General features: G+C 40.1%; 1 protein-coding gene across 1 annotated transcript; it reads right to left on the bottom strand.

Moving 5' to 3' along the window:
- On the bottom strand, positions 1 to 25,385 carry LOC106950892 (regulating synaptic membrane exocytosis protein 2). The gene is made up of 4 exons (XM_015038055.1): positions 25,132 to 25,385; positions 24,512 to 24,713; positions 1,036 to 1,068; positions 1 to 122 (listed from the first exon to the last, which is right to left on the bottom strand). The coding sequence occupies exons 2-4, from the start codon at positions 24,694 to 24,696 to the stop codon at positions 26 to 28; spliced, it is 315 nt and encodes a 104-aa protein (XP_014893541.1). The 5' UTR covers positions 24,697 to 24,713; positions 25,132 to 25,385; the 3' UTR covers positions 1 to 25.
- Positions 25,386 to 27,235: the final 1,850 nt, after the last annotated feature.

The following is a 27,235-nucleotide window of genomic DNA, read 5'->3' as shown; positions in this document are numbered from 1 at the left end:
GGTCATGGCGGGTCTGTGTTATTACTTACGCGTCTGGTTCGGGCTTCTTGTCATTTTGGGGCTTTTGCTGGGGCTGAAGAACATTATTAACCAGGCCAGTGATCCCGCTAAAGGGAAACCACCTGTTCGGATAAGCAAAGCGTGGCTGAAACATTGCAATTGGTTATCAAAGGAGAAAATAAGTTGACCTTTAAGAGGGATTTTTGGATCGCAGGGCAGTTTCAAGGAGTGAGAAATAGCAGGAACATTCACTACAACCACAGCAGATAGAGGAGAGGGCCAGGACACTGGCAGAACGGCAACCGTGGGGGCCACCGACATCCAGATACGGTCAGAAATACAATGGAAAAGTCAGAAGAGGGTAGAAGTGCGAGGCTATCACAGTTAAATTAGAAATAAGAACGATGGGGGGGAGGGGAAAGATGTGAGCTCTACAGCCAATGGAAATGAGTGCTACAGACAAGGCTAACAGAAGTATCACTTCTTCTAGTTTACAGGGGCAGCAGAGGTCAGGTTTTCCGAATGACCAGTCTTAAAGAGAGATTGGATCAAATGAAGCAGTAGCACAGTAGAGGAGCACCGAGTCCACGTTTGTAGTGGAATTACAGGGTTTGCACAGGCCAGCCACAGTGCAGCCGATACACTGGATAAAGACGGACAGCCAAGTAGAAACCAGGGACAAGGGGAGGGTGTGCAAGAAGTCTGTCAAAGAAACTGAAAAAAGCGCCGGTAAAAAAAAAAAAAAGAAAAAGAAAAGCAACTGCCATTAACGCCATGGATGTCAGCTGTTTAATATTAATACAATTCACCTGTCTGGTCAATTTCAGCTCACAGTGTGGCATACACGTAATCACATATTGCTCCATTACTACAACTGTTGAGTCATCCAGCTGTCATCGCATGACATTGATGTCATTTCTTTCGTTTAGCCCCCAGAAGACGAGGAGAAAGCCACAAGAAGCACACAGCACAAACTGCCAGAAAAAAAGAAGACTGTCAAAGCCTAGAGCACTCTGGGTAATGCAGTTTACTTACTGTGCTTGCTGAGGTTTTGGTTCTTCTTTGAGCCTAAAACATAAAAGAAATAAAATAAAATAAAAAGGGTATGGAGATCTCATTGCATACGAAAACAGAAATAGATGAGGAAAACGAGGTGAATACAAGACAATGGTACAATAACGATGTTAATAGAAGACATGCAATATGTAGAACAATCTAAATAAAGACTCAAACAACAATGGAAGAATGGTGGGACAGTAAAATATATGTTCACGTGTCAATGTCGCTTTAAGGATGGAAGAGTAAAAGTAAATAAAATCAAATTTAAATCGCTACGGGAAGGCAACCATCATTTTAACTCAATCATTTTTTTCTTTTTTTTTTTTTAATACAAAAGTTCCGGCTGGGAACTTTTCCCAGCCGAAACTTTTGTATTCACATGTTTCTGGTATGCCTATAAATCTGACGTACAAGCAACATCTGGAAACAAAAACGATTGATGAAAAAAGTTATTTTTCTTGTCATGGGGTTTAAATTCTGCTTCAAAAAAAACAAACAAACAAAAAAAAAAACAATCTTATGGGACACCGGAAAAGACTATTGTTGAGTTCAAGTTGCGCTAAAAGGAGTTAGCCTATCAGAGAAGCTATTCAAATAGCATCTTAGTGCTAAACATGTTGAACGAAGCACAGCCATTCCCAACGCTGATGTCAGCATCCACAGACATAAAGAAGAATTTTTTCAAAGACGCTACATGAATGATTATGGCTTCCTGAATAAGTATAATACCACTTTACATCAGCCTGATGGCTCAGTCACCTAAATAACAGATTAAAAACAATAAATATCTTTGTTGATGCGCTCATATGTCTGCAGGATTTAATATTTTAACAGCAGGGTTTTAAATTGAAAATGTTTTTTTTTTTTGTCAATACCTCATTTTCAATTAAAAATGCAATTAATTACAGATTCTGCAATTAGCTCAATTAAAAATTTTGACCAAGTCCCTAAACTAATTATGAATTATTCATGTGATATTAAGAAGTTTGCTTGCACAAATAGAAGAATAAAAATAATAACAATAGTTCCCTAAACTGATCAAGCAAAAAATAAATAAACAAAAAAAAAGCAAAGCAAGGAGCAAATATTTATTGGAATAGATTTTTTTCGAGAATGGAGTAAATACCTCCATTGGTGATCAGATAAAAAAACACACAAAAAATAAATGATTCACCTCATCTACAAGTTGATAGAAATATGTTTTCAGCACAACATCAACATGCGCTGGTATTTAAAATGCTTTCTCCCCCGACTCCCCATAAGTAAAGCAGAGGTCAGACAAACAGACACACACACACACACACACACACAGCGGCCGCAACATTACCATCTCACATCTCAGAAATTTGTACACCATCCGACACATGAGGCTGCGACTTTAGCCGCTCTCGCTCCTGCTTTGGGAGCAAACGTCACTTTAAGCTAACCAGAAACAAGCAGCTGAGAATCCCACAGCAAAAACCCCTATAAGCCCCTGATCACCACTCGGTCATAATCACACAGTTATCCTCAGGAAGGTTGTACACCCCGAAACAGTGCATCTCTGTTGTTTTAAACTTTGACCCCATCTGATTAAGACGGTGACCAGGGTTCACTGTAATACTTAACTTCCACTGCGAAAACTGCTCCAATTAGATCAATTGCACTTAATTGGAACTGTTTAAAATTGCATGAAATAAAACCAAAGACTGAAGTAGCTTCCAGTAAGAAAAAAAAAAGGTGATGCTAATGTAAGTCTTCTGAGAAAGCTTTCAGAATACTTAAGCACTTCCTGGAAAGAGGTTGAACGGAGTGGCAACTCAACTTTTCTCCAGTCGAAGCAAATGTGAGCCTCAGAGTGAACATCTAAGTGAGAAAAACACTTCCATTCAAAACAGAATTCATTCTAATGCTGTCTTCAAATTAAAGGGTGCGCTTTGTTTTGACCCAAACAATAAAAAATAACAAAACAAAACAAAAAAAACTGAGACTGAGGAGGTTCTCGTTCAGGGTGCGACAAATGAAGCTTCACGTGAACACTTTTGGTGAAAAGCAGAAAAGCGGCAGAGCAGGAAATCAGCCGGTGTGGTCTGCGGCCAGGTCGGCAGCCACAGAGAGAGGATCCGGTCCTGTGTACCCGTCAGTGTCGCCGCTCTGTTTTCCGATGAGCCAGTCCATATTTATCCTCTCGCTGTGTTCTCCCGGTGACCTGCAGCGCCGTTCTTTATTGATCCCATCAGCCCCATCTCTGTGGTCGCATTACAAGCCTCATATTTATCTGATGGAGCCTGCTGCCTGCCAGCCTGCCTGCCTGGACAGCTGCCGGGCACTGAGCGTTTGTGTGCGCGAGCCAACGTCGTCTACGCAGAGGTGTACGCGTGCGCCTCCATCGGACCCACCACGCACCCTCGTGTGTGCAAGACAGAGCGGCAAGAGGCTTAGTGAGGGAGTGCGCTGCGCTGCTCTGTATTATTTGACATGGGGCAGTAAAATGAGAGTGTAAAATGTCACAAGTGACGTATTCAGTATCCTGGCTTCTAAGGAGGCCTGCAGGGCCGATCCAGTCTCAGTTTTCCGTCTCTTTAACCCGCAACCTGCATCCCCTGAACTCCCTGTGACACAAGAAGAAAAAAATAAATAAATGCACCAACCTGTTGCAGTTTAGCAATTTGGTTCTTTTGCTCTTTCTTCACATATCACAACAGAAACAGTTTTAGTTTTTAGTTTGTTTTTTTTATTGGGTTTGTGTGACTTTGAACCGAGTTTCCAACAAAGACTAATGCTACACTGCCCTCTAGTGGACAAAGGCATTTCTAACGTTTCAAGAGAAGGACTGCACACATGAAGTGTCTTTAAAATACGCACCGTCTGAATCATTTTTGTCTTCGCTTCATAAGTCATTTGTGGTTCAAATTAGGCATGATCACAAATAAAAATGAATGAAAACTATTTTCAAGCAAAACCGTCCAGTTAAACTAGCAACAATTGGGAACTGCTCGGAACTATTAAGAATAGCTTTATTATTATTATTATTATTTCATAATTTATTTATCAAAAATGTTCTTTAACTTTACATTAACACTGTAAAAGTCTTGAGTTTTTGTACAAGTTACAATTTTTTTTATTTTAGTGATAAAATCCTAATTCACACTGTTTTGCTGGACAAATTGGATAAATTGTCCCAGTGATCATTGTGATAAACAATAACATTGTTGTTTTCGAACCATTTTCAAGTTATGTATTTGTAATGGTGTAATAATGCGAGTGTGCCCTCTGAAAGACCAAGAAACTTTCATTTTACAAAAAGCGTTTAGCACTGAAACTGGAAGACATTTGAAATGTCCAAAATAAAAACATGACAAACCAAAAACAATAAATCAAAACGGAAACAAAAACCTCACGCAATTGAAACCACAAATAAAATCTTGTTCTTCAAAAAATGTTAATCAGAACAGAAATTATTGAGCTCATTTATCACAGTTTATCATGTGATTAATTAATTGCTTATTGCAACGGGCCTAAAAACTTTCAAAAATGGCCGATTCGTTTTTAACTTTTACAAAACAATATAAAGGGGTTCACTGAGGGATTGTCTAGTTAAAGATGTGAACCGGGGCAGTGGTTCTGAAGGCCACCACAGTCAGAGTGATAACTGGATCAAAAGGAAGTGATGTGGCTCAGTGGGGGGTAAATACCAACTACTGTACATACATCATTAACGCTGCCCCCGCTGGTCAGGAATGCCAGCAGATGCAGTGTCTGTATGAGGTAAGTCAAGTGACGCAGAAGGTAAAGTTTCACTTTCACTGCTCCTGCTATCATAAAGCGGTAAAATATCAACCTGCTCAGTCTGGAGCAGTCACCGGATACAGGTTGCTGCTTAAGAACATCTGAAGCTCATGTAATCAAAGATGTTGAGAAAAAAAAAAGTTCTTAACAGAGTTTTATCAGTTTCTGAAATATGTCAGAATATCATCAGCGGTAAAATGACCCTATTGTCCTATTAGCTAAAAGAAAAAAGAAAAAGCAGAGAAAAACACTCTGTCTGTAAAGTCTGACAGAAACGGCGTTTTCCTAAACAACTTCAGCCAGAGTTAGTCCACTTCAGGCAGCCATCCTAAGCAAATCAGCATGCTGTGTGTGACATTAAGCCTTTTTACAGCAAAGTTATGCAAGTCAGAATTCCCTCCCCACCCCAAATCTAGTGTGCAACCTGCAAATCTTAAAGTTGATGAGGCGGTGAGACACCTGTTCATTCAGCCTCTCCGGTAAATACCAGGAGAGCCGCCACTGAACGCTTCCTCTCCGTCATCAAAGAGGATTAGGAGCGGTGGATAGGGCGCTGATAACTTCCTCAGGTATGGGGCGCTGGCATGGTGAGATAGGCAGGGCAAACGGGGACGACGTGATGGCCTCGGCATAGACGGGTTGGCCGGCTACGGCGGCTGGGCCTTAGAAAGCAAAGATACGATTGAACGCACACGCCCCCACTCATCAGAATAGGTAATCGAACAGCACGCAAGCCGGACCTCCTGACCGAGAACTAATATTCAGATTGTCAAACGGGAGTTGGCAAGAGCAAGTTTTTTTTTTTTTTGGAGGGGGAGGAAGCGACGGGAAGTGGCTAATCTGCAGCCAAATATAACTAAAAGTCCATCTGTTTCCTTAGATTACCCGCCAGGATTCAATTGAGCTGCATCATATCTCCCTTCCCCGAGAGATATCCAAGTGGCAACGAGTCAGCGAGTCGCCACGCAGCCGACACGTTCACAAGTACATCTTTTTCATGCAAGAGCTTACAAGAAACATATGTACAATATTCATTTTTCAGCCACTTTATCAAACAGTATAACACGTATCTACACCGTGCCTAGCATTTAGAGAAAACTCACAGAGTCTGTATTCTTGAACATATAGATTAAGAAACATCTGTTGTCTCTCCAGGTAAAGTTGGGTTCAAAGTCATACATATTTTTTACAGCAGCATAATCTTGATCTGACGATTGTTTTTGGAAAACATATTTGAGTTTTACTCAGTGGGTTTAAAATCTTGAGCTAAAAAAAATATATATTTTTTTAACAAAATTATTGGTGTCCTTACATTGAACTGATGATCCCCAAGATGTTCAGAAAATATTTCATGGTGTTGGAACCCAGCCATGAAAGACTAAACTACAACCAGGGAACAAAAACACTATTAATCCCAGACTGCACTGCATTAGGCCACTTTCAGTTCAAAAACATGCCTTGTAGGTTTTCTCAGTTGGCATTAAAATTAGCTTGACGATCTGAAACATTTGAATGTGACCAAAAGTCAAAATAAGAAGAAATCGGCGAGATGGCAAATACTTTTTTTCACTGTACCATATTCATACTGTGTGTCACACCAGACCCAGTTGGAGACTTAGCTGTCACCGATTTTATTTCTCTCTCACATTTGAATTCTGCCGTAAACACGCAGCCATGACACCCCCAGTTCTGAATCACGTTCTCCTCTCACATCATACAAGTCAATCTGCTACGCTAAGCTGTGTGTAGCTAGGGCCGGACAAACGCCACACATTTACCTCTGTAATATGCTAGCTTGTCAGGGATTTGCTTGCTGCCTGGTTGAGGTCTGAGTCGCGGCCCCTAGCGCAGGCTCTCCCAATGTATTTAGTGCTTTACAAGCAAAAGCCGTTGTGCGTCATGTTCAGTGTGGTATTATCTGCATCAGATTCTGCTGATTAAAGTATTTGTTAGATCAAACTCACACCGGAGGATTATGCGGCGGCCCTGTACCGTCCGTGCCCACATACTGCTGCTGCTGCTGTCTTTGCTTCATATCGTATCACCACTTCCCACTTTGTTCCGCAATCCTATATTACAACTCGCAGATCACAGTTATTATTTTGTCTAAGGGTTTCATTTTTTTTTCTTAAACAGTGGAATCTTTATATCTACTGACTGTTTTGTTGGTTGTTTATTGGGTCTGAAGACCGGGCCATTTATACGGATGACATGGAAGACTCCCCCGGTAGGGTTGCACATTTTCACCCACCACAACAGCAGAGTTCAGGTTTTGATTAATAACAAGGAAATCAGATTACTACTATAAGCATTCATCTTAGATTGTTTCACACCAAAGTTTAAAATGAATGTTTAAAATCTGTGACTGGTCAACAATTGTTGGCAAAGTCGTCAATTTAATCTGTATCTCTGACCAGAAATCCTAACATCTGAATACATTTCTCAGGGTCTGTTTGTCCCTGTTGTCTTTAATAACTGTGCTTCTCCTAACATGTCGTTCTGTGTGAACACCAGGTTGCTTCTCCTGTCAGCCTAACCTATTCATTCTGACACAGACGCATTTTCATTATATCTGTAATCAGCACTTTCTTGGCAGGTGACAAAGGCCCGTCTTCGAGCCTCCCGTAAATGCCTCAACAGCTTCCCTGGGAACATTTCAGATGCTCAGACGTGTTTCAGCTCTTTTCTGCGTGTTAATCTAGCTGGATGGCTTCTCTTCATCCATAGACATAGAAACACCACAGCAGCTTGGCCAACACCAGTTCTGCCTGATCAAAATTCAAAATTCTCTTGCAGAATTTACAGTCATGTGATCCTACAACGACATATTAAGGCCAGTGTAGATGAAAAAGAAAAGAGGAGAAAACTTCAGGCACAAAAACTTAAAAATTCTGAGATTAATATCAAACATTTTCTAGAACAAACAGGGACATTTCTTCGCTTGAAAAGTCAACTTTTGGACATTTTCAGAGTTTGAAAGTTCTCCCAAAAAATCTCGGAGTTGAAAGTTTGACTTTCGAAACTCAAGAATTTCCATGTTTTTCGAGTAAATTTTCAACTTTCCAAACTCAGAAATGTCCTTGTTTTTTCATAGAAAATTCAGAGAATTTTAAATGTACTCTTTTTTTCCCTTAGCCGTAATATGTCGTCATATGATCCAACTCTTGGTTTCCTTGTAAACAATTACCTAGTGGGTCGGTGATGAAAAAAAATAGGGTTTTGTATCCTGCTGTGTATTATAAAAGATCAACTGTAGCTGCTGAGATGATGTCCAGAAAACATCTTGAATAGTATAAATAGCAGTTAAAAGTGTCCTATTACAAGTATTTGCATACTTTTAATTATATTTAGATCTCTAAGTCTCTGTCTCTATTATAGACTTTTTTTAATCAGAACAAGTGAACCAGTAAAACTAGTAATGTTCTTCAGACTTAACACCAAAACAAAACTTGCACATCATAAGTTGAAGAAAATCTTGTAACCGTTTGTAGTATTACAAAAACATTTTTTTCTTACTAATATTCTACTTTTATAAACATTCTCTCCAACGCTCCTCAGTCCGATGTTTAATCAGACACACATGCTGGAGTGGTTCCAGGCAGAAGCGATAGGTGGACTGTTCTAAAAATGTCTCACACTGAGGGTTATAATAGCCCAGTCATAGCTAACAATAGAGCGGTATTTGATACCTGGCCTATTGTTGACCCATCTCACTCCACTCCTTCTTTAACCAATTCATCCCTACAGGTAGTAGGGCTGCTTCTTGGCTATGGCCAAACGGTTGCCAAGGGTGCCAGCTACAGAAGGGGGCGCTGCTGGGACAGCTCAAAGAAGCAGAAGAAGAAAAATACAGAGTGGAATAGCTATTAGAGCTAAGGTACAGCACTACATGGCACCTCTTTTCTTATTCTCTGTATTGAAAATAAAATATTTGAAAATATAAACAACAACCTGCCCCATGTTGCTCACTATGCTAACATCTTCCAAAATTACAGAGGAGCTAACATTAACAGGCAGACTCTGTTGTTGCTGAAGGTGGATGTTAGCATATTGGTAGCTTATGACAGAACTATTTGTTTGTTTTCCATGTGGAACATTAGCATGGCCTTATATGAGTTTGAAAGTATTGAAATAAAATATATTTGGTAGTAAGCAAAGCTATCAGAGAAAACACACTGCAGCTATCAATATTTATTAAATTGTTCTCTGCAAAATATTAAAACTTAACTAGCTTATCTGCAAAATTAAACTTTTTTTTGTTTGCTCTAGTGGCCTTTATCTGAAGGTAGCCTGACAGGAAAGGGGGTTATGAGATTTGGGGAAGATATGTGGCAAATGTCACCAGGCTGGGAGTTGAACCTGCAACCACTGGCATGAGGACCAAGGCCTCAATATGTGGGTCATGCCTTGCCCCTGGACCACCCTGAAAATTAAACTTTATTTTTGTTTGTTTTATTGGCTCTAGTGGCCCTTATTTAATAGTTAATTGACAGGACAGTGGGAAGACATGCGACAAAGGTCACCTGACCGGGAATCGAACCTGCAACAGCCACGTTGAGGACTAAGGCCTCCATATGTGGTGGTTGTGCTTAGCCCCTGCGCCACCACAGCACACCCACAAAATTAAACTTTTAAGACATACAACTGTTGATGGCACTACTTCCCTCCCCACCCTGACATTTTTTTATACTTATTTTTTAGGTTTCCCTTTGAGGAATTATAGGCTCCCACATGTATTTATTCCACCGCATCCTGGCTACACACAGTTCAAAGGTCAGCACATTCATCAAATGGACAGATGCGTAACTGCCACACACTATACAACTTCAATTAAGTTGAACTTGACGACTCTAAACATCTGTCTGATGGCGGGCAGATGTTTAAATTCGCTTTCTGCAAAATCCCTAATGAAAGGATTCCCTTGCATTAGTCGCCTCTCTGTGCAGATTTAAAGTCAGCCACGCAAACAACCATCCAAGCAGCTGGCCCCCGAGGATAAGGTGAACGGTTTCTGCTGTCTGTCAACTCCAGCACTCCAACTTCTTTTTAAATGACTGTTTTTTCGCGTCTTCACTGAAAATAAACTCCTGTTATTTGCCAGTCCCCTACCTCCTTGGTCAGCTGCTATATTTTCATGGCACCTTATATATAGTTTATATTTGTTTTTACTGCATTTCTTATTTTTATGTATGAAATTGGATGAATGTTTGTATTTTGTGTTTGTTTTATAGGACTATGGTTGAACATTAGCATTTTTGCTAAATCCAGTACATTTACGACAACAATGTATGTTCATTGAAGCTGCAGTATGGTTTTTTTATGTTTGTTTAAAAATAAAAACTATCATTATCAGAGTATAATATCAGGCAGATAATCTGAAAAAAAAGTAGAGCTCCTCTGTCTTCTCCCAGTGCTCCCAGTACAAACTCCAGAAATACACCACTCAGTCAGAAACAACCAATCAGTGCTGTCAATCACTCTCATGCTCATCCCGTCCCAATAGCTCTTTGCTAAGTTACAGCTGGTTCACCTCAACATAGCCTGCTGCCAATGCTAAGGCTAGTTAGCATAACCACTATGCAAACTAGTGGTTATGGCAGATAAACAGTTTTCTTGTAGCAGTAGGTTGTTTTTCCATCACTGGCACATTGAGTAGCGTACAAGAGGATGATTGACAGCACTAAGACTCTCCTCCTAGTTCTAATTGGTTGATTTTATTTTTATTTTTATTTTTTATTTTTTGCAAACTGCAGTAGTAGCACTGGGAGGAGGCAGAGGAGTCTGATTTTTTCACATTTTATTTGTCTCATACCATACTCTCACAACATGGTGACAGCTTATAATAGATATGGAAAAAACATTTTTGTAGAAGTTACATATTGCAGCTTTTATATGCATTGTTCAATTTAAATAAAAACAATCAATTCATTAACGTTGTGATGGTAGCAGTGTTTTATCAGGATAAGTGATATTAAGGAATTAATTGGCGATTCTCTACTAAAATTACAATCCCAGGATGGAAGATTTGCTTTTTGTGCTTCAACCCTCAGCAACATCCTTATATGAATTTTATTTTATTTTTTAAAAAACAGGCTCTTCTGCTTTTAGGCTGATTGTAGTGCAGCGCCTTAAATGTCACAATAGTGATCGCTCTTTATCCTTCACTACAGTGTTTATCTCAGCTGGTCGCCTTGGCAATCTATACCTACAGCAGCGTCCTCATCCACAGCACATTGTGCAGAAGCATAATGCAACTAAACATTCCACCTCCTGATCAGAGCCAGGCGAGCAACAATCGATGCAAACATCATTCGCCAGAATGTTTTCACTGCTGATGCTGCTGTGTTTAATGTTTCCTGTGAAGCTAGCTCAAGCAAATATAGTTATGTTATAGTATCACTGCATCACTTATTACATAATGAAATATTACAATTCCCTTGTTGGGAGGCATCTATGGAGCAAATGTGTGTGTACGTGTTGTGTGTGTGCGTGTGTGTGTGTGAGTGGATTTGCTACATGTCTGTGTGCGGCGGCGGGTACTTGTTTTAAAAAAAGCACTGGATGGTTTGAGATTTAGGCCAAACAAAGGCGTGTTTGAAGGGCCCGGTCGGCAGCGGCACACACGTTGTTGAGTCACAGGCTTGCACCTGCTTCGGCCAGCTGAAACCTGAATGAGTAAAACTTGGACAAACACACACCATGGAGGGAGAGATTAGAGCGCCCTGTGTAAACTACCGCTAGTAAATATATCAGCTTCCTGACAAAAGCGCCTGTATTGAGGACATTTTATAATTCATTTAAAAGGTTTGCTTTAATTTCTTTGTTTGCAATGACCATTCATTTGGGTTACATGTGGATTTCATTGCTGAAATGAAAATTTGATTTTGTACGGTCAGGCAAGTGTCATATAGCTGGTCGGCAACATGAAAACTCGCATAATGCTGTCCAAATTTTGTCTAAATAATGTCATTAAATTGGATCGTCACACATTCTTTAATATTAATTTAAGGTTTGTTTTCTAGTTTTGAGATTTAATCTCATGTGTCTCAGTTTATTCTCTAGTACAGAATAGTTTACCTCTAGGGTGTCAAAAGTTAAGCCGCACCTCCGACTTAAAGTCGTGAAATAGAGAGAGTGAAGTCATTTCATTGAGAGAGTGAAGTCATGAAACTGAGAGAGTGAAGTCGTGAAATTGAGAGAGTGAAGTCGTGAAATTGAGAGTGAAGTCATGAAATTGAGAGGGTGAAGTCGTAAAATTAAGAGAGTAAAGTCGTAAGATTTCTGAAAATGTTTATTTTCCATAACATTTTCAGAAATGTGTTCCTATCATTTCCAGTGACAACAAATGACTGCATTAATCCAAAAATAATATCCTGAAATAATAACAGATATTTGTGTTTTACTTTGGTATGATTGTGACTTCCCTGGAGAAGAATAAATGTAAGGTACTGGCTGAAAATAGCACTCTTCCCATATAGCATTGCTTCAATTTCAAGAAATGTTTGTCAAATAAAGCACCATAATAGTTTTGTTTAAAGCTGCCATTTGCAACTTTTACAAAAAAGTGTTTTTTCCGCATTTATTAACCAGTCATCTTGCTGTGACATTATGAGACAGATAACCTGTGAAAAAAACAAACAAACAAACAAACTCCTCCACCTCCTTCCAGTGCTAATATTCCAGTCTGCAAAAATGCACCGCTCCTGACAAAAAACAACCAATCAGAGCCAGGAGGAGGGGCTTAGCGCTGTCAATCAACCTCCTGTATGCTGCTAAATGTGCTACAGGAGAAAAAACAATTTACCATTACAGGAAGACCATTTATCTGCTGGCGTCTGTAGCTATGCTATCCAGCCTTAGCATTCATGGCAGGCTACGTTGTGGTGAACCACCTGCAGATTATCTATCTGTTATTACACTGTCATGTCAAAGTGATAATTTTAACAAATATGTAAAAAAAAAAAAAAACATTTCCTTTTGTATAAGTTACATACTGCAGCTCTAATGTAAGAATTTGATTTCATTTGTTTATCTGTTTTGATAAATTACATCCAGCCTTCAACAGGAATTCCTCTTTATTTTTTGGTAGGTGGCAGCTGCCGTCTGTTGCCTAGGTTTCCTAGACGAGTGCGTCCCCACAGGTTTTCTGCCTTTTCTGGATGCCTGGCAGTGTATTGGCTACAGCAGGAAGCTGAGTGTGTCCGCTATTAATAGTCGCACTGGAAGCATGAGGTTTCTATGAATGGAGCGAGCATGAGATAACGTAGTCTGATCAAGAAGCCGTGTGTTTCCTGCTTTCACTGTCTGCCTCTCACTCCAGATCTGCACAAACGTCTGCAGGAAATGCTACTTTGTTTTTACCTCCACCGTTCACAAGCCTTAACTAAGAAAACAGTATATTTTATTAGAAATCACAGGCAGTCTGGCTCTTATAAATTCCACCTCTTATGTTTTGCCAAGGGCATTTCAAACTGCGCAGCCAGGGGGGAAGGAAAGGAGAAAAAAAAACCTTCCCAGCCTTATTGGAGGGATAAAATCCGGACAGCCAATAAAACACATGCTGACGAATGCAGATGTTATTTAAAATAAAACCAAAGGAGACAATAGAAGCTGGTGAAGTGCGGCTGTGTCAATGGGATTTTGAGGCGGTCGTATCGGCAGCGAGAACAGATAGGATCAAAGACGTCAGCGTCTCTCCTCTCATTTGTTCTCTGATGTCCCGCTCTCTCCTTTCCTGTCCTCTCTGCTCCTCTCCCATCCCTTCTCACTTCCTCTCTTTTCCAAACCCGAACTCTATGGTACCTTCTTCCTGCTCGTCCTAGTCGCTCCAGATGTTGGGCCGTTTGATAATGAAATTGAAAGGCCCCCCAATGTCACCGAGTGCTGGATGCTGAATCTTCAATACAAATCGACACAAAGCCACCACACTTTGAAAGTATCCATCCGCCACTATGGTTTTCAGCTTAGATAACATCTGAAAAGAGTTCTGTGCATTTGTTTTGTACCAGGGTTATAATAGCTTTGGGTTTCTCATTGTAGATTCGTTTTATTTCGTTGTGACTTTTTGTTTGTCTACTTCGGTTAATATAGTTTTTTATAGATAGTTTTTCGGTTCGTTTTTGTTAGGCAATAGTTAAGCGTTGTTTAGTTTCTGTTTAGTCTGTATTAGTTATAATAATAGTTTTTGCTTTTTCATACTTTGGTTAACTTTTAGATGCAGATTTCAAAAAGGTCAAACTATTGTATTGTAATGAATAGTCAGCAGAAGATACAATCTTCAAAAAATGGTTTAACAACAAACTCTGGTGTTTTCTCCAAAGTTTTGCTGTCGCCATTTCGCAGACGAGCGGAAATGCTGCCGGGAGGATTATGGACGGCTCTAATTTGCTGACAGCTGATGTAAACTGCTTGAGTGGAAGAAAAAAAACACACAAAAAAACAATTTCACATCAGCTGAAAAGGCTAATAAATTCATTCATAAACATGAAAACTATTATGTCTCGAATTTCAGTATGTTTTAGTTAGTTTTATAGATGCATGACATAGTTCCACTCACTTGTAGTTGTTTTCCAGTTGATAACTATTTTTATTTATTTCGGTTAACAAAATTTCGCTCATTTTAGTGAATTATAAAAATCTTGTTTTCAATCATGTCTACTCTGATATCCCTGAAGTTAAATTACCCTAAGAACTGAACCGTCCCATCAATCCATCATCCCAAAAATGGTCGCTTTAGGGGTGTGGCCATACATTAGACGAGACGAGACACAACGTTGAGTTTGTCAGAATGATTTGAGAGTTTAATATTGTTCTCGAGAAAACTGCAAAGATCAAACTTCTGCAGCAAAAGTGTTCATTAACTGTTAAATGAACCATACAGACTCAGAATCAGACATTTGCTGAAAGAACACCACTTTTGGAGAAGTAATTAAGCCAAAACTGTACAAAAAAATAAACATAAATATTTTGCATGCAAGACTAAAAAAACCAAAAACATATTTGTCTGTAACTATGTTCTACCCAGAACTCCTCAAGTGATTTTAGCTTCATCTGGTTCAAATTCTGCCATAAAAATTCTCATATTAAGTACCTTTTGCTATCCATTTATTCATTATTTAATTGAAAAAAATAGTCAACAGATCAGAAGTTGGATAAGTCCAGCAGAAAGGGCTGAGCTGTTCACATGTTGTTAGAAGGATTTATTCAGCTGCATCCTTTGCTACAAATGACCAAACGTTCACTAAAGGAATGCTGTGTTATCGCATTTTAGGCAACAAAATGTTTATTTCCTGATTTTAAAAGGGGAAATGAATTATTTATTTACTTGCATCTTTTAGTGTATTCCCAACATTGCACAAAAACAGCCGAAGTGGTTAAATGAAAAAATCTGCCAATTTTTTGGAATCCAATTAACCGATTAATCATCAGAATAATCAATGATAACTGATTACTAAAATCATCACTAGCTGCTGCCCTACTCTAAACTGTCACTGTATAATTTTCTTTTATTCGCTGAAATCGAACCGTGAACCTTTAGCTTTTCTTCTAACAGTGCAAAACTATTCAACTATTTCTGAGCACACTATCCCACACTGCACACGCTGCATTTTACTGTAAAGACATCCGATCTGAGACCAACTACGTGACGCGTCAACCGTCCGTGACTACTACACATTGTTCCTTTAATTAGCTTGATGATGCATTCATTTGCAGCGCGCTCTGCTTTATAGAGTCAAGACGATACATCCTCTCCTCCACTTTCTGTTTCTCTCTCCCTCCCTGAGGGAAAGTAATGGGGGATGGAGTGGGGTATTTATGACAGAATGTGCTCTCTGCCTAGGATGGCATGAGTGAGAGTGTACTCTACTACACTGTGCAGTGGAACGCTGTAGAGATTTGCATCCTCCTTAAATTTGACTTTTAATTTAGCTAAGGCGTTAGCTTCCACCACGTTTGAATCACCAGCTGCTGAAACTCCATCGGCGTACGCTTATGGGACTCAAGATTTCCGTCACTTCCTGTTTGTCGGTTTGCAAAAAAAAAGTGTACAGTAGCAGAAAAAATATCCGAGGTCCAGGCTGGTGTGACGTGTCTGTTTGTGTGTGTGTGTGTGTGTGTGTGTGTGTGTGTGTGTGTGTGTGTGTGTGTGTGTGTGTGTGTGTGCGTGTGCTCCTCTCTCTTATAGCCTCCAGGGACACAGGACCTCTCAGGAGCACTGACCCAGCTGGTACACCGAGCGCTGTAGCACAATCAGATAAACGACCAGCAGGCAGAGGAGAGGGAGGAGGGAGGTGAGGGGGAACAGAGGGGAGGTGTGTGAGTGTGTTTGGTGAGGGACGACTAGGGTGAATGGAAAAAAAAAAAAGGAAATGGGATGTGATCAATCACGGCTAATTTTAGGTCAGCGCACGTCATGTTGAACGCCGTGCTAAAGCTGCAATTCTGCAGCTGTACTTTAAATAGTATCCACTCTTCTACCAACTGCCTGAAACGAAGGATAAAAATAGCAAACGAATCACAGTTTACAGTTGGAATGATAAAAAAAAAAATTTATTTAAAGTGACCCTGAAATCAGGTTGCAAACATTCGGCTATAGATAACAGTGTCAACTAGCTTAGCAGCTCAATACACTCTGTGGTTACAAGTATTCATACACACACTTCATTACAGCAGTGTATAATTGTGAATGTGTGGAAAATGAAAGGGTTTTAATTTTTTGTGGGTTTTTTTTTGTTTGTTTTTTTGCAAAACAAATCTGAAAAGTGTGGTGTGTGCTATTGTGTTAAAGCTAAGAGTTATTTGCGAGGCCTGACACAAACACTTCAGAGTCCCTGATCATGTACATTCAAGCTTTCCTCATATTCAAAGTTGGCTTATAGTCTGGACTTTGATTCCGACTTGTTTAGGGCTGAGATGATTAATCGGATTGATCGTGATGAATCGATTATTGAAATAATCATAAGCTAATTTAATAATCGATTGGTCGTCAACTGGAGTATACAGGCAAAAAAAGACAATTTGCTCACAGATCAACATTCTCAGAACAGTAAGTACGGCAAAACTACACAAAAATATATACATTTTGTATTTAAGATTTTTAAGAAAAAGTATATCCTACCCAGAACTCCTCAAGTAGCCTAGCTTAGTTTTAGCTTCAGCTAAAAAAATAAATAAAATAAATTAATAAAAGGTTAAACAAATCTTTTAGCCTTTGATACAAATAATCAAGCATTCACTCATGGAATGCTATGTTTTTGCATTTTAGGCAATAAATTGCTTATTGTCTTACATTAAAAATGAACATTATTTATTTGCTCCTCTTCATGCTTTCTAATAATGTATAACAAATTTAAAAAGCCTTACATGGTTAAGTGGTAAATCTGCTAGAACATGACAATTATTTTTTTTTATCATGGCAATAATCCTTAAGCTTGTTTTCTTCCAGGATTTTCCTGTGTCTGGCTAAATTCATCTTCCCATCAACTCGGAAAAGAATCCCCAAAGCATGATGCTGCCGTGTTTCGCACTGTGACGTTCTGTGTTGTTTTTTTTGTTTTGTTTTTTTTTGTCCTAACTTCACATATCATCAGATCTCCTGTTTTGGTAATAAATCTCTCATGGCAACGTAAAGACACGGCCGCGTGCCACGTAGTGAGAATCAAACAGAAACAAGCTGCAGTCTGGTAGCGTTAGCCTATTCTGGTCCTCAGAACATTTTGCCCTACATGTTGAATTAAACCCCATCTGACTCAGTGGACTCAAAACACTCAGAGTTGTGGGTTTCTTGAACCACAAAGAGGAAACAAAGTAATAAAGATTTAATGTTGTGGAGCTTTAGCAATATTTCTGACTTCAATTTAGGATGCCTCTGTCAATTAAATATTTATGGTCATTTCCCAGCCTTTTTCATGTGTATATTATATCATGGTCGAAAATTATGCATGAGCAAAGCTGAATTACAGGAGTAATCCTGACGCTCCAAGTCGGTGGACTTTTAGGACGCATTCACACCAACCCTGTTCAGTCCCACTTTGGTCCAACTCCAAGAAAGTCCAGTTTGCTTGAGGACATGTGAATGCACAATCAAAACTCTGAAGCGAACTCTGGTCCGCCTTAAAACATCGCTCTCTGTTCGGTTGAAGTGAACTCTGGCGCAGTTTGAATGCATGAATACGTGAACGCCAAGCGGACGGGAGACCGCTCCAAAAGCAGGAGGTGAACCGTGGCGCAGGGCATTCTGGGTAAATACAACCAAAACAAAGGCTCGTGTTCAGCGTTAGCGGCAGAAATGGCTTGAGGTTTTTGGCCAAGGACAAAAGAGAAATCATGCACTCGCTAAAAATCTGACGCTACTCCAGTTTTGTTTACATTTTGTGAAAAACAAAGTAGTTCCTTCCTTGGTGCGGCGCCACCACAGGCAAGAAGGTGAACGACTTTTTTAAAGGGTTTGTTGTTTTGTTTTTGATACAGTACAGTGTTAAAGTGAGCCTAATCCAACCGAATCTAGAGGACAATCAGGTGTGAAAGTGCCCTGTGCTGAGCACTACCAGGCCACGTTTAGACCTCCGTAACCTAAACAACGCTGCAGTCTTACAGTTACTACTGTATCCATCGTCGTGGTCAGCTGAACTGGGAGAGCAGCCAATTAGACGGCAGAGCAGCCCTCTCAGTCAGAGGAGCTTCTTTTGGAACCGACAAGCTCTCCTCCATCTGTGAGACCTCGTCTCAGGGAGGAAGACAAACTTTTCCTGATGAACACACACACACATATATATATTTACTATGTTTCCATCTCACTCACACCAAACCAACAAACAGCCTGAAAGGAGTGGAGACCCAAGAAGAAAGGAGAAGTTGAGCCCCAGGCTTTCTGTGGGTCAGCCCATCCCAAAACAGCTGATGCCTGGCTGGAGGGTGAGCAGACCGGGCTTCCCGTAATCATTATCACCGTGACGATGCACTGCAGCAGCTAAGTTCAAAAGAAGCTCTTCTATGGCCCAGCGTCTCTACCTGGAGTTCATTCCAAAGACTGTTTTTTTTTTTGTTTTTTTTCATGGCTGAAAATTGTTATAATGTTGTGTTGGGGTGGATTATACATATGGACTTGAGGTTTTATAACGATATGCATGACAGCAATCAAAGCAACACATGCACAAATACTGCTCTTGAAATACATTTTTAACACACTTCGTTAGGATACGAGTCACATAAAGAAGTGTTATTTATAGCACTAAACTGCTCACGATAACTGCTTTTGATTGTATTTCCAAATATATTGATAATCTCATTGAACAAACAGTGGAGGAGTGAGTAAAAGTAACAATCCCAACAACACGGACAGTTTACTAAGCATTAATCCCAAGGATAAATCTAAATTCTTTTACGAAATGTATCACGATAGATGATAAACGATACAAGAAATGCCAACCGCATTGTTGGGTTAGTTGCAATGTTGTACTGACGTGTTGAGCGCCACCATGAACTCTTTTTTTTTTCTCTCCACGCACACACACACACACGCACACACACAGACACACACACACTGCAGCAAGAATGAGTCAACTCAGGCGGAGAGCAGCTAATTACATGCAAGTCAGCATTGCTGGATTTCCATCCACACTCTCTGTAGCACCTCCGAAGAGATGACAGTAAGTTGGCAAGCCCTGCGTGCTGGAGGCTCCTCTCGTCCTCTCCTCCATCCCTCCATCCTCTCAGGATTCCCTCGGTTAGACTACGCACTTCAACGTTCGGACTTTCCACTTCCTTTTTTTTTTTTTTTCAGCACTAAACCAAAAAACTTATGTTTTGTTTCTTTCTTTCTTTTTTTTGGGGGGGGGGAGACTGGATTGTCGCTCTTTGCGTGAGCTAAGCGAGACGTGGGAGTTTGTTTCTGACACTGCTGGAAACGCCGCGAACGATCCGATGACAACTTAATCCACCGCGGTTGTACCTTATTGCGGGGCTGAGCGTTTTAAAGCTCCTCCAGGACATGTTATGCTTGTGTGATTCATAGGTTAAAAAAAGTGGGGATTTACTGTTTGATGAGTCAGGATGAGTCACCAATTATGAAAAGACAGGGGACGTCAAACGACTGTGGCAATTGTGAATTAAAATGTAAAAAAAAATAATAATAATAAAATAAAAAAAGAAAAGACTTTGCTTCTAAGATATCAAAAAATCTTAGAAGAAAAGAAAATCTTCTGGAAAATCCAAACCGAAAACATTTTATTTCTACTGCATGGTGCCACCATGCAGCCGCTGAGCCAGAAAAGGTATGCAGAAAATGTCTGAATGTTATTTAGTTTCTAGTCTACGTTAATGTTCTTTAATATTGTCACCTTCCTAAAAAAAAAAAAGTATTTTTTTTCCCCCCTAAAACATCTTTTGGAAAGAAAGAGGTGGCGATATTGTTTGCAAAAAAACGGGGGGAAAAATCACTTGTGGCAAAAAAAGACAAGCTGTTATCATTTTAGAAAAGTGACGATATGATGTGGCTGTGGTGACATTTTGCTTACAACACACAACTCGCAATAAATAAATAAATAAATAACTGATTTATCCCATTTCGCAACAGGATATGAACTTGTACACCTATTTTTTTTTACTTCCGGTAAACAGTTGAAAGAAGCGCCTAACACAAAAACAGATTGTGTTCTACTACCCAGATTTCCCAGGGTACAATCATCACCTCCAGATGAAACTTTTGGATAAAACAGAAAATGTCACACCACATAGTCTATATCCTTTTTATTGGCGTCTGAGTTCTGAGTTGTTCTCCGTTTGTGCTTCTGTGTGTGTGTGTGTGTGTGTGTGTGTGTGTGTGTGTGTGTGTGTGTGTTGAGAACTCTAAAAACAAATTGAGTAAATTCCAAACGATTCCTTTTGCATTCGGTATGATATGGAATATCACCCTAAAAACATTTTAGGGTGATAACACTGTTTCTCTTCTAACCCTAAGAGAAACAGAAATAGGGTAGAAAACGTGCAGCTGTTCTTTTTTTCTCTCTCTCTCTCTTTCCCATGAGGAGGGAGAAACGGAAAGAGAAAGCGGGCGGAAAAGGCCTGGGTGAATCACACGGCACGTATACTGCAGCGGCTGAGGCTATAGCTGCGTCTTAGAGTACATGAGTCATGGTTATCGTGCAGCTGCACGAGGCAGGGGATTGCACAACTTTCCCTCCTTCAGGAGCGCAGCTTTGGAAGGACGGCATCACAAACAATCTTCGCTAGATAGTGGCAGGAATCTCTCACACTTCACTGAGTGGCACAGATTTGGTGGTAACCGCCTCAGTCTAGAAGCTCGACATCCATTGCTAGAAATGAGAAGCTGGATTAGCGTCGTTGTAGTGTGTGTGGCATTTTAGGGTGCCGGTGTTCTTGCTTCTCCAAGTTTTCAGTCACTAGTTTGTGGAGTTTATTCTTCCACAGAATCTCATCTTAATTACATCATTTTAAGAAAAAAAAAGAACAAAAAAAAGATAATTCTTCTAGTGGTAGGAGAACAAATATGGAATTAAACAGCCTAGAGCTAATATATATATATATATATATATATCTTCATCTGTATTCTTTTATGAATAGCTTTTGTGCTTCTCTTGTGAATCATTGCATTGAACTTTATGAAAGAATATAGGAGTCATGTCCAGAACCAGAACCAAACATGGAGAAGCAGCATTCAGCTTCTACTCACTGCAAATCTGGAACAAACTTCCAGAAAACTGCAAAACAGCTGTAACACAGAGTTCCTTTAAATCCAGGCTAAAAACCTGATCTGTTTAGGAGTTGCTTTTTACTCATAACAAATTGAAAATTGATCAATATGGCTGATGATTTGATGATTTTGATGATAAGTGTTTGACAAAATGTAATGTTTGATGCTGGTTTCAAAGTTGATGGCTACAATGTTTTTACGATGCACTTTGGACTGGCTTGTTGCTGAAATGTGATACACAAATAAACTGATTGAAGGCTATAAATGTTATCTATAAGAATTAATTCAGTAGAAATTGTCCAAAACCAGCAGCTTTGTAATCCCACAACAAGAACAAGCCACAATATTCTTAACGGACACAGTACACCGTCTAAAAACTACAATTATATATATATATATATATATATATATATATATAGACAATGACATAAAAACATACTCACACCACTTGAGACTTTCCGCATTTTGTCACGATGTCAACCACAAATAAATGTATATTGTTGCAATTTTATGCGGTACACTAACATGGACTAATGCATAATTCACAAGTGGAAAGAAAAAAAAGGGCAGTTAGTAAAATCTGAAACATAAATCAAAAAACTGTGCTGTGTGTTTGAATGGAGCCAATCTGAGACAACACTTTGCAGATGTTTATGTCCTCATGTAGAAACAGACATTTTTCACCAGTTTTTCAGAGCAAACTAAAATAAGTTTAGTCATATTCCATCAGAGCCACGGGCTTAAAAAGGCCCAACAGTCCGATCAAGAAGGCTGGTTCTGGCTCGGTTCCGGGGACGACTGTGGAACCTCTGGAGATGATGGTCAAAGGATTTCACATACAACAACACAGTGTCTTCAGTCAGAGGCTTCTTCAGATTTGCTGCAATACAGACTGCAATACGGGAGATCCTTCTTGCCCACAGCTATCACCATCTACAATAACTCTTTGAAGAATCTCAAAGGATTTGTGTTACAACATCATTTAAATTCCCTTTGGGATCAATACAGTGTCTGAGAATCAAACTGAGCATGAACTTCTGCCCCTGGTCTCAGGTCTTTTGTTGCGTCTTGAAGGTTTTCTTCCAGACTTGTCCTGAGTTTACCTGCATCACTTTCCCACCAACTCTGACCCAGTTAAACAAACATCCCCACAGCATGATGCTGTCACCACTGGTCCACGGTTAGAGCAATGTGCAGTATTAGTTTTCATCTATGCACATGTTTTGGCCTGTTGGCCCAAAAGTTTGGTTTTTGTCTTATATGACCTTTGACCTTCCTCTAGATGTTTGTTTCTGCATTGGGACTTGTCATGTCTTTCTTTCCTCTTGCCACTCTTCCAACCAGGCCAGATTTGTGGAGTGCAGAAGCAAAAAGATATCCTGTCCACAGATTCTGTAGTAGATCTTTTCTTGCCCCCACAGCTTCACAATTAAGCTAGAGGGCCAATGTCTTGGTTGTTTCTTTTCTATTTTAAAACAATGGATTGAACTCATAAGACGTTGACTTTAAATTTAAATCACAACCTCATCATATCGCTGAGCTGTCTGTTGTGTTCCTTAGTTTTAATAATGCTGGCTTGTTCACTAATGTTCTCTAACAAACCACTAAAGTCTTCACAGAGATGTTTTTTAATTCGTTTTTCAAAAAGGCTTTTAATGTATAACTTTTAGTATGTTCACATTTTCTTTACTTTCTTTTAAAGTGTTTGTGTTTTTCAGCTTTTGATTCAGAGATATTTCTGTTTCGTTGTGTTTTCTGTTCATCTTTTACTATGTAAGTAACTTTATTCAATGGAAGCCAATATGAGAAAGTTTTGATTGAAACATGACTGAATTTGAGCTGCGGAGTAAACAAAAAATGGAAAATAAAGATGCTGGACTGCTCATTAGCCTAATAAGTGCATTTGAACAATGTTTTCGAATAGTTAGCCTCAAAATTTAGTTAAATTCTGCTGCTTTTGTGGTGCTAACTATGCTAATCTGGCTTATATTTCTCCAATATGAAGTAACTATGAAGTTACCAACGATGCATTGAAAAATAATAACACACATATTCGCTTCAAGGATGTGAGTACACAAGCACGTGCACTCTGTCGACATAGAAGTACAAATTTAAAGAAAAATCAACAGGACGGGCACATTTAAGGTCACCACCTCTAAATCTCCTCTTTGCTAATCTAGTTCGCATTGGGAACCTAAAGTTCAGCGACAAAAAAGAAAAATACAACACAAATCTTTTCACAACCAGGTCGAGACGATGGGGGGTGGAATATTCAGTCAGGAATCCAGTGTATTCGCCTGCACAGATAAGGTTATGAAGTAATGATGGCGGAAGAAAAAAAAAAAACACGCTCCGCTCCACCTTAAAAAGTAGAGGCTCAGAGCGGACAGCACCGCGGTGCTGAAATAGCTCCGAGCGACATCTGTACAGAGGCAGAGCGGAGCAGGGTGGGGTGAAGCGGGTTAGGGGAGTACAGCAGGCTCTCTGCCCACACTTTAACGTTGGAAACTGGGCACAACACCACAAAGGACACCTGGAATGATCTTTCCAGTGTCACATTGTGTAATCTCGGTGACGTTGGTGGGGAAAGGTTAGGCGGTTTGGCGTGCTTTTTACGTGAAAATGGCGGCCGTCGCTGCTCACTCAGCCCACTGTAGTACATACAGGCTTAAATACAGTTACAACAAAAGTGCGGGCGAAACTACAAACGAGTGCCGCATTGTGGAGCGACACCCTGCCGTAAAAATGAGACATTTCGATAAGAGAGTTATGGAGGTAAAGTTGACAGTCAGCTGCTAGAGGTCCAGAATGAAGGGGCTGGATGTCAGGGGGAAGAGAGGGGGGCAACATGACCCTCCAGTTTCCACACTGAGGGACAGAAATGATCACGGTAGCTAAAAACAAGCCCCCTCCTCCCCGCCCCCTCCCAAAAAAGCAGCCGCATTCTCTCTTCATTTCCGCCTTTTTTCTTACTTTAACATGGACTGTTCCTTGGCCTCCTCCTTCTTCTGTCGATCCATGACACCAAGGATGATCTTTCTCTCCTCCTCGGTGAGGTGGCTGAGGTCCGGCATCTCCGGCATGGCGCCGGCCGCTGAGGGAGCAGCGGCGGCGGCAGCAGGGCCAGGGCCGCCCCGGGGCCCGTGTGGAGCGGACATCTTTTACCAAGCGGTCGCTGAAAGAATATCAAATAATAATAAAAAATAATAGTAAATAAATGTTTATTCGTCTGGTCAATGTTCTAAACTGGTGGTTAGGAGAAGGCACACACGGCATGACGTCTGAATTAGCAGGGTAGTCATGCACATTTTTCTTTTCTTTTTTCTTTGGCTCACTGTGGTGCAGAAAATAAGCGTCAAAATGTTCATCCTTAAAGCTGTTAAAGCTGTCACAGTGCGATTTAATAAGAGTCAAGCTGCTGAGGATTGGGACGCCAAACGTATCTACTACTACTCATCAACATTTCGAAAAGAAGAAGAAAATAAACTAGATTTCTTTGGAAAGAATCCCAGGTTGTAGGTTATAACCCTCAATCCAGGGGAGGGAGGAAGAGGAGGAAGCAGAAAATACAGTGTAAAAAGAATAACTCTTGCCTTTTACTAAGCAGACATGGTAAATCCTGTCTAACCCATCGCTGCCATCCTTCAGAGGGCTTTCGCTCGCATGTTGGAATAACAGATACCCGGCGCGTCCTTGTTTGCTTTCCCTTTGGAGCCCCGAACCCCCCTCTGCCACTCTGTTTAGCTCGCTTTCCTCCAGGTTGGTAATTCTTGGAGATTTCTTAAATGCACAAAAATGGATGCAATGACAGAGAGAGTGGGGGAAGAGGAGGAAGCTTTGAGAGATACAGAAAAAGAGAGAGTGAGAGAGAGGAGGGAGGAGAGTGGGGGGCGAATGAAAAAAAAAATTCAGAGAGAAAGGGGGAGGAGCCGTGGAAACGTAGAAGCCAGAGAGGACGCGCTGGATGTTCATTGACAGCAGGCGCGACAGTGGGCGCGAAAACACGGAGTGGAGGTGAAGCTGGAGCAGCAGCGGCCGTGGCTGGGAGAGAGCTGATGCATATTTCATAAGCAGATCATGAGCGCTGACAGAGGGGACAAACGCGCGGAGTATGACTAGTGACGGGCGGCTGTGGCTGCAGGTGCGGCAGCGGTTCCGGTCAGTGCTTTCATACGCGCTCGCGCGGCAACCCGCGGGGCTTTTGTTGTCAGCTGATGTGACCATTTCTGTGACGTTGCGTGAAAAGAAATACAACTTAAAGCTTTTACACATGGAAGGACAGCTGTTTTTTATTGTTGTTGTTGTTTTTTTTCAATACACCATTATGAAAACAAGATGGTTCGATAATGTTTGAACAACTTTTTAGTATAAAAAAAAGTCAGCTGGGAAATTGTTTTTGGGTTATGTCAGCTGATTCAAATGTTTCAGTATTTGAAAAACTGCAATGTTTTTGACGATAAAATTGATGAAAAGGAAAGAAAGAACATGAAACAAAATTTAAACAGCTAAAAACAATGAAAACAAAAATAAAGCATTAGAGAAATTCAGTGATAAACACGTCATAATGGGTTTGCTGCAGTAAACAGAAATGTTTTCAGGCCTGATTGAAAAGCGCCAATGACTTTAACACCTCGGTTCCTGACTCTCTGTGATCTGTTCCCATCTCTACCGTCTTCGGAGCTGATCTCACTTTATTGGCCTCTTTTTACTCACACACATTCTGAGAATTGACCGCTGATTCATAACGCAGTGAAGATGTGGAGAGTTTCTTGTCCAAATGACCGAAACTACACTTTTTTCATTAGTCACATGATCAACAACCTGATTTTGTCACTGGCGTAAACCGCGAAGAAGAAAACGACAGGAAGCAGTTGGAGGATGATGGCGGAATATATATTTTTTTAATGACTTGTCGCGTTAACAGATATTAACGTGTAATTTCTTTATTGTGTTTATTTAGTGGAAACAATACAAACACAAAATTGTTGTTGTTTTTTTTCCAACATTAGCAGAATACTGACCATGTTTTGTGTACATCTGCAAGGGAAACACATCTTCTGACTGCTGCTCCCGTTGAAACTTTTGTCCTCTGACGTGGTGCTGCCAATGTAAAAGAAGTCCTGCAAAGATAGTAACACAATCCTAAGTAGAAGATCCAACATTCAATTCAATTCAGTTTATTTATGTAGCACCAATTCACAATACATTATCTCAAGGCACTTTGCAATAAACAAAAAAATAATAATTTAAATTCAATTATATTGTGGTGAATAACATTTAAGATGCATCAAACCTTACTGTGAACTTTAGTGTTCCATTTCACAGGTTTGACAAACACTTACGTAGTTGGTTGTTTGTTGGTCACATCATCATGCAATGACGTCAAATAGTCAACAGAAAATTTCTCACCCCACAAATCCAGGTCCTCCCCATTCACCTGCACACACTCAAATTAATAATGCTACCACCAAGTGCTACCCATAAACCAGACAACAACATGCCTATGTATGGGAGCACAACAGGGTAAATTATCAGAAAGAAAGAAAAGTAACATGGCTCTTATGCCTACATTTCTGCTTAGGCTTGTGCAACACTAGCATGATAAAAAAAAAAAAAAAAAAAAAAAAAAAAACCCCTTTTTTTTTTTTTGCTTGGTACACAGGGGCTGGACCCCCGGCTCCTGAGAACAAATTGGGG

This window comes from Poecilia latipinna, unplaced genomic scaffold (genome assembly GCF_001443285.1).
Source record: "Poecilia latipinna isolate Pla-1442-1.1 unplaced genomic scaffold, P_latipinna-1.0 Scaffold427, whole genome shotgun sequence".
In the NCBI taxonomy this organism is placed as follows: Eukaryota; Metazoa; Chordata; class Actinopteri; order Cyprinodontiformes; family Poeciliidae; genus Poecilia; species Poecilia latipinna.
The sequence above is the reverse complement of the archived record's forward strand: the minus strand, read 5'-3'. Positions and strand labels throughout refer to the sequence as shown.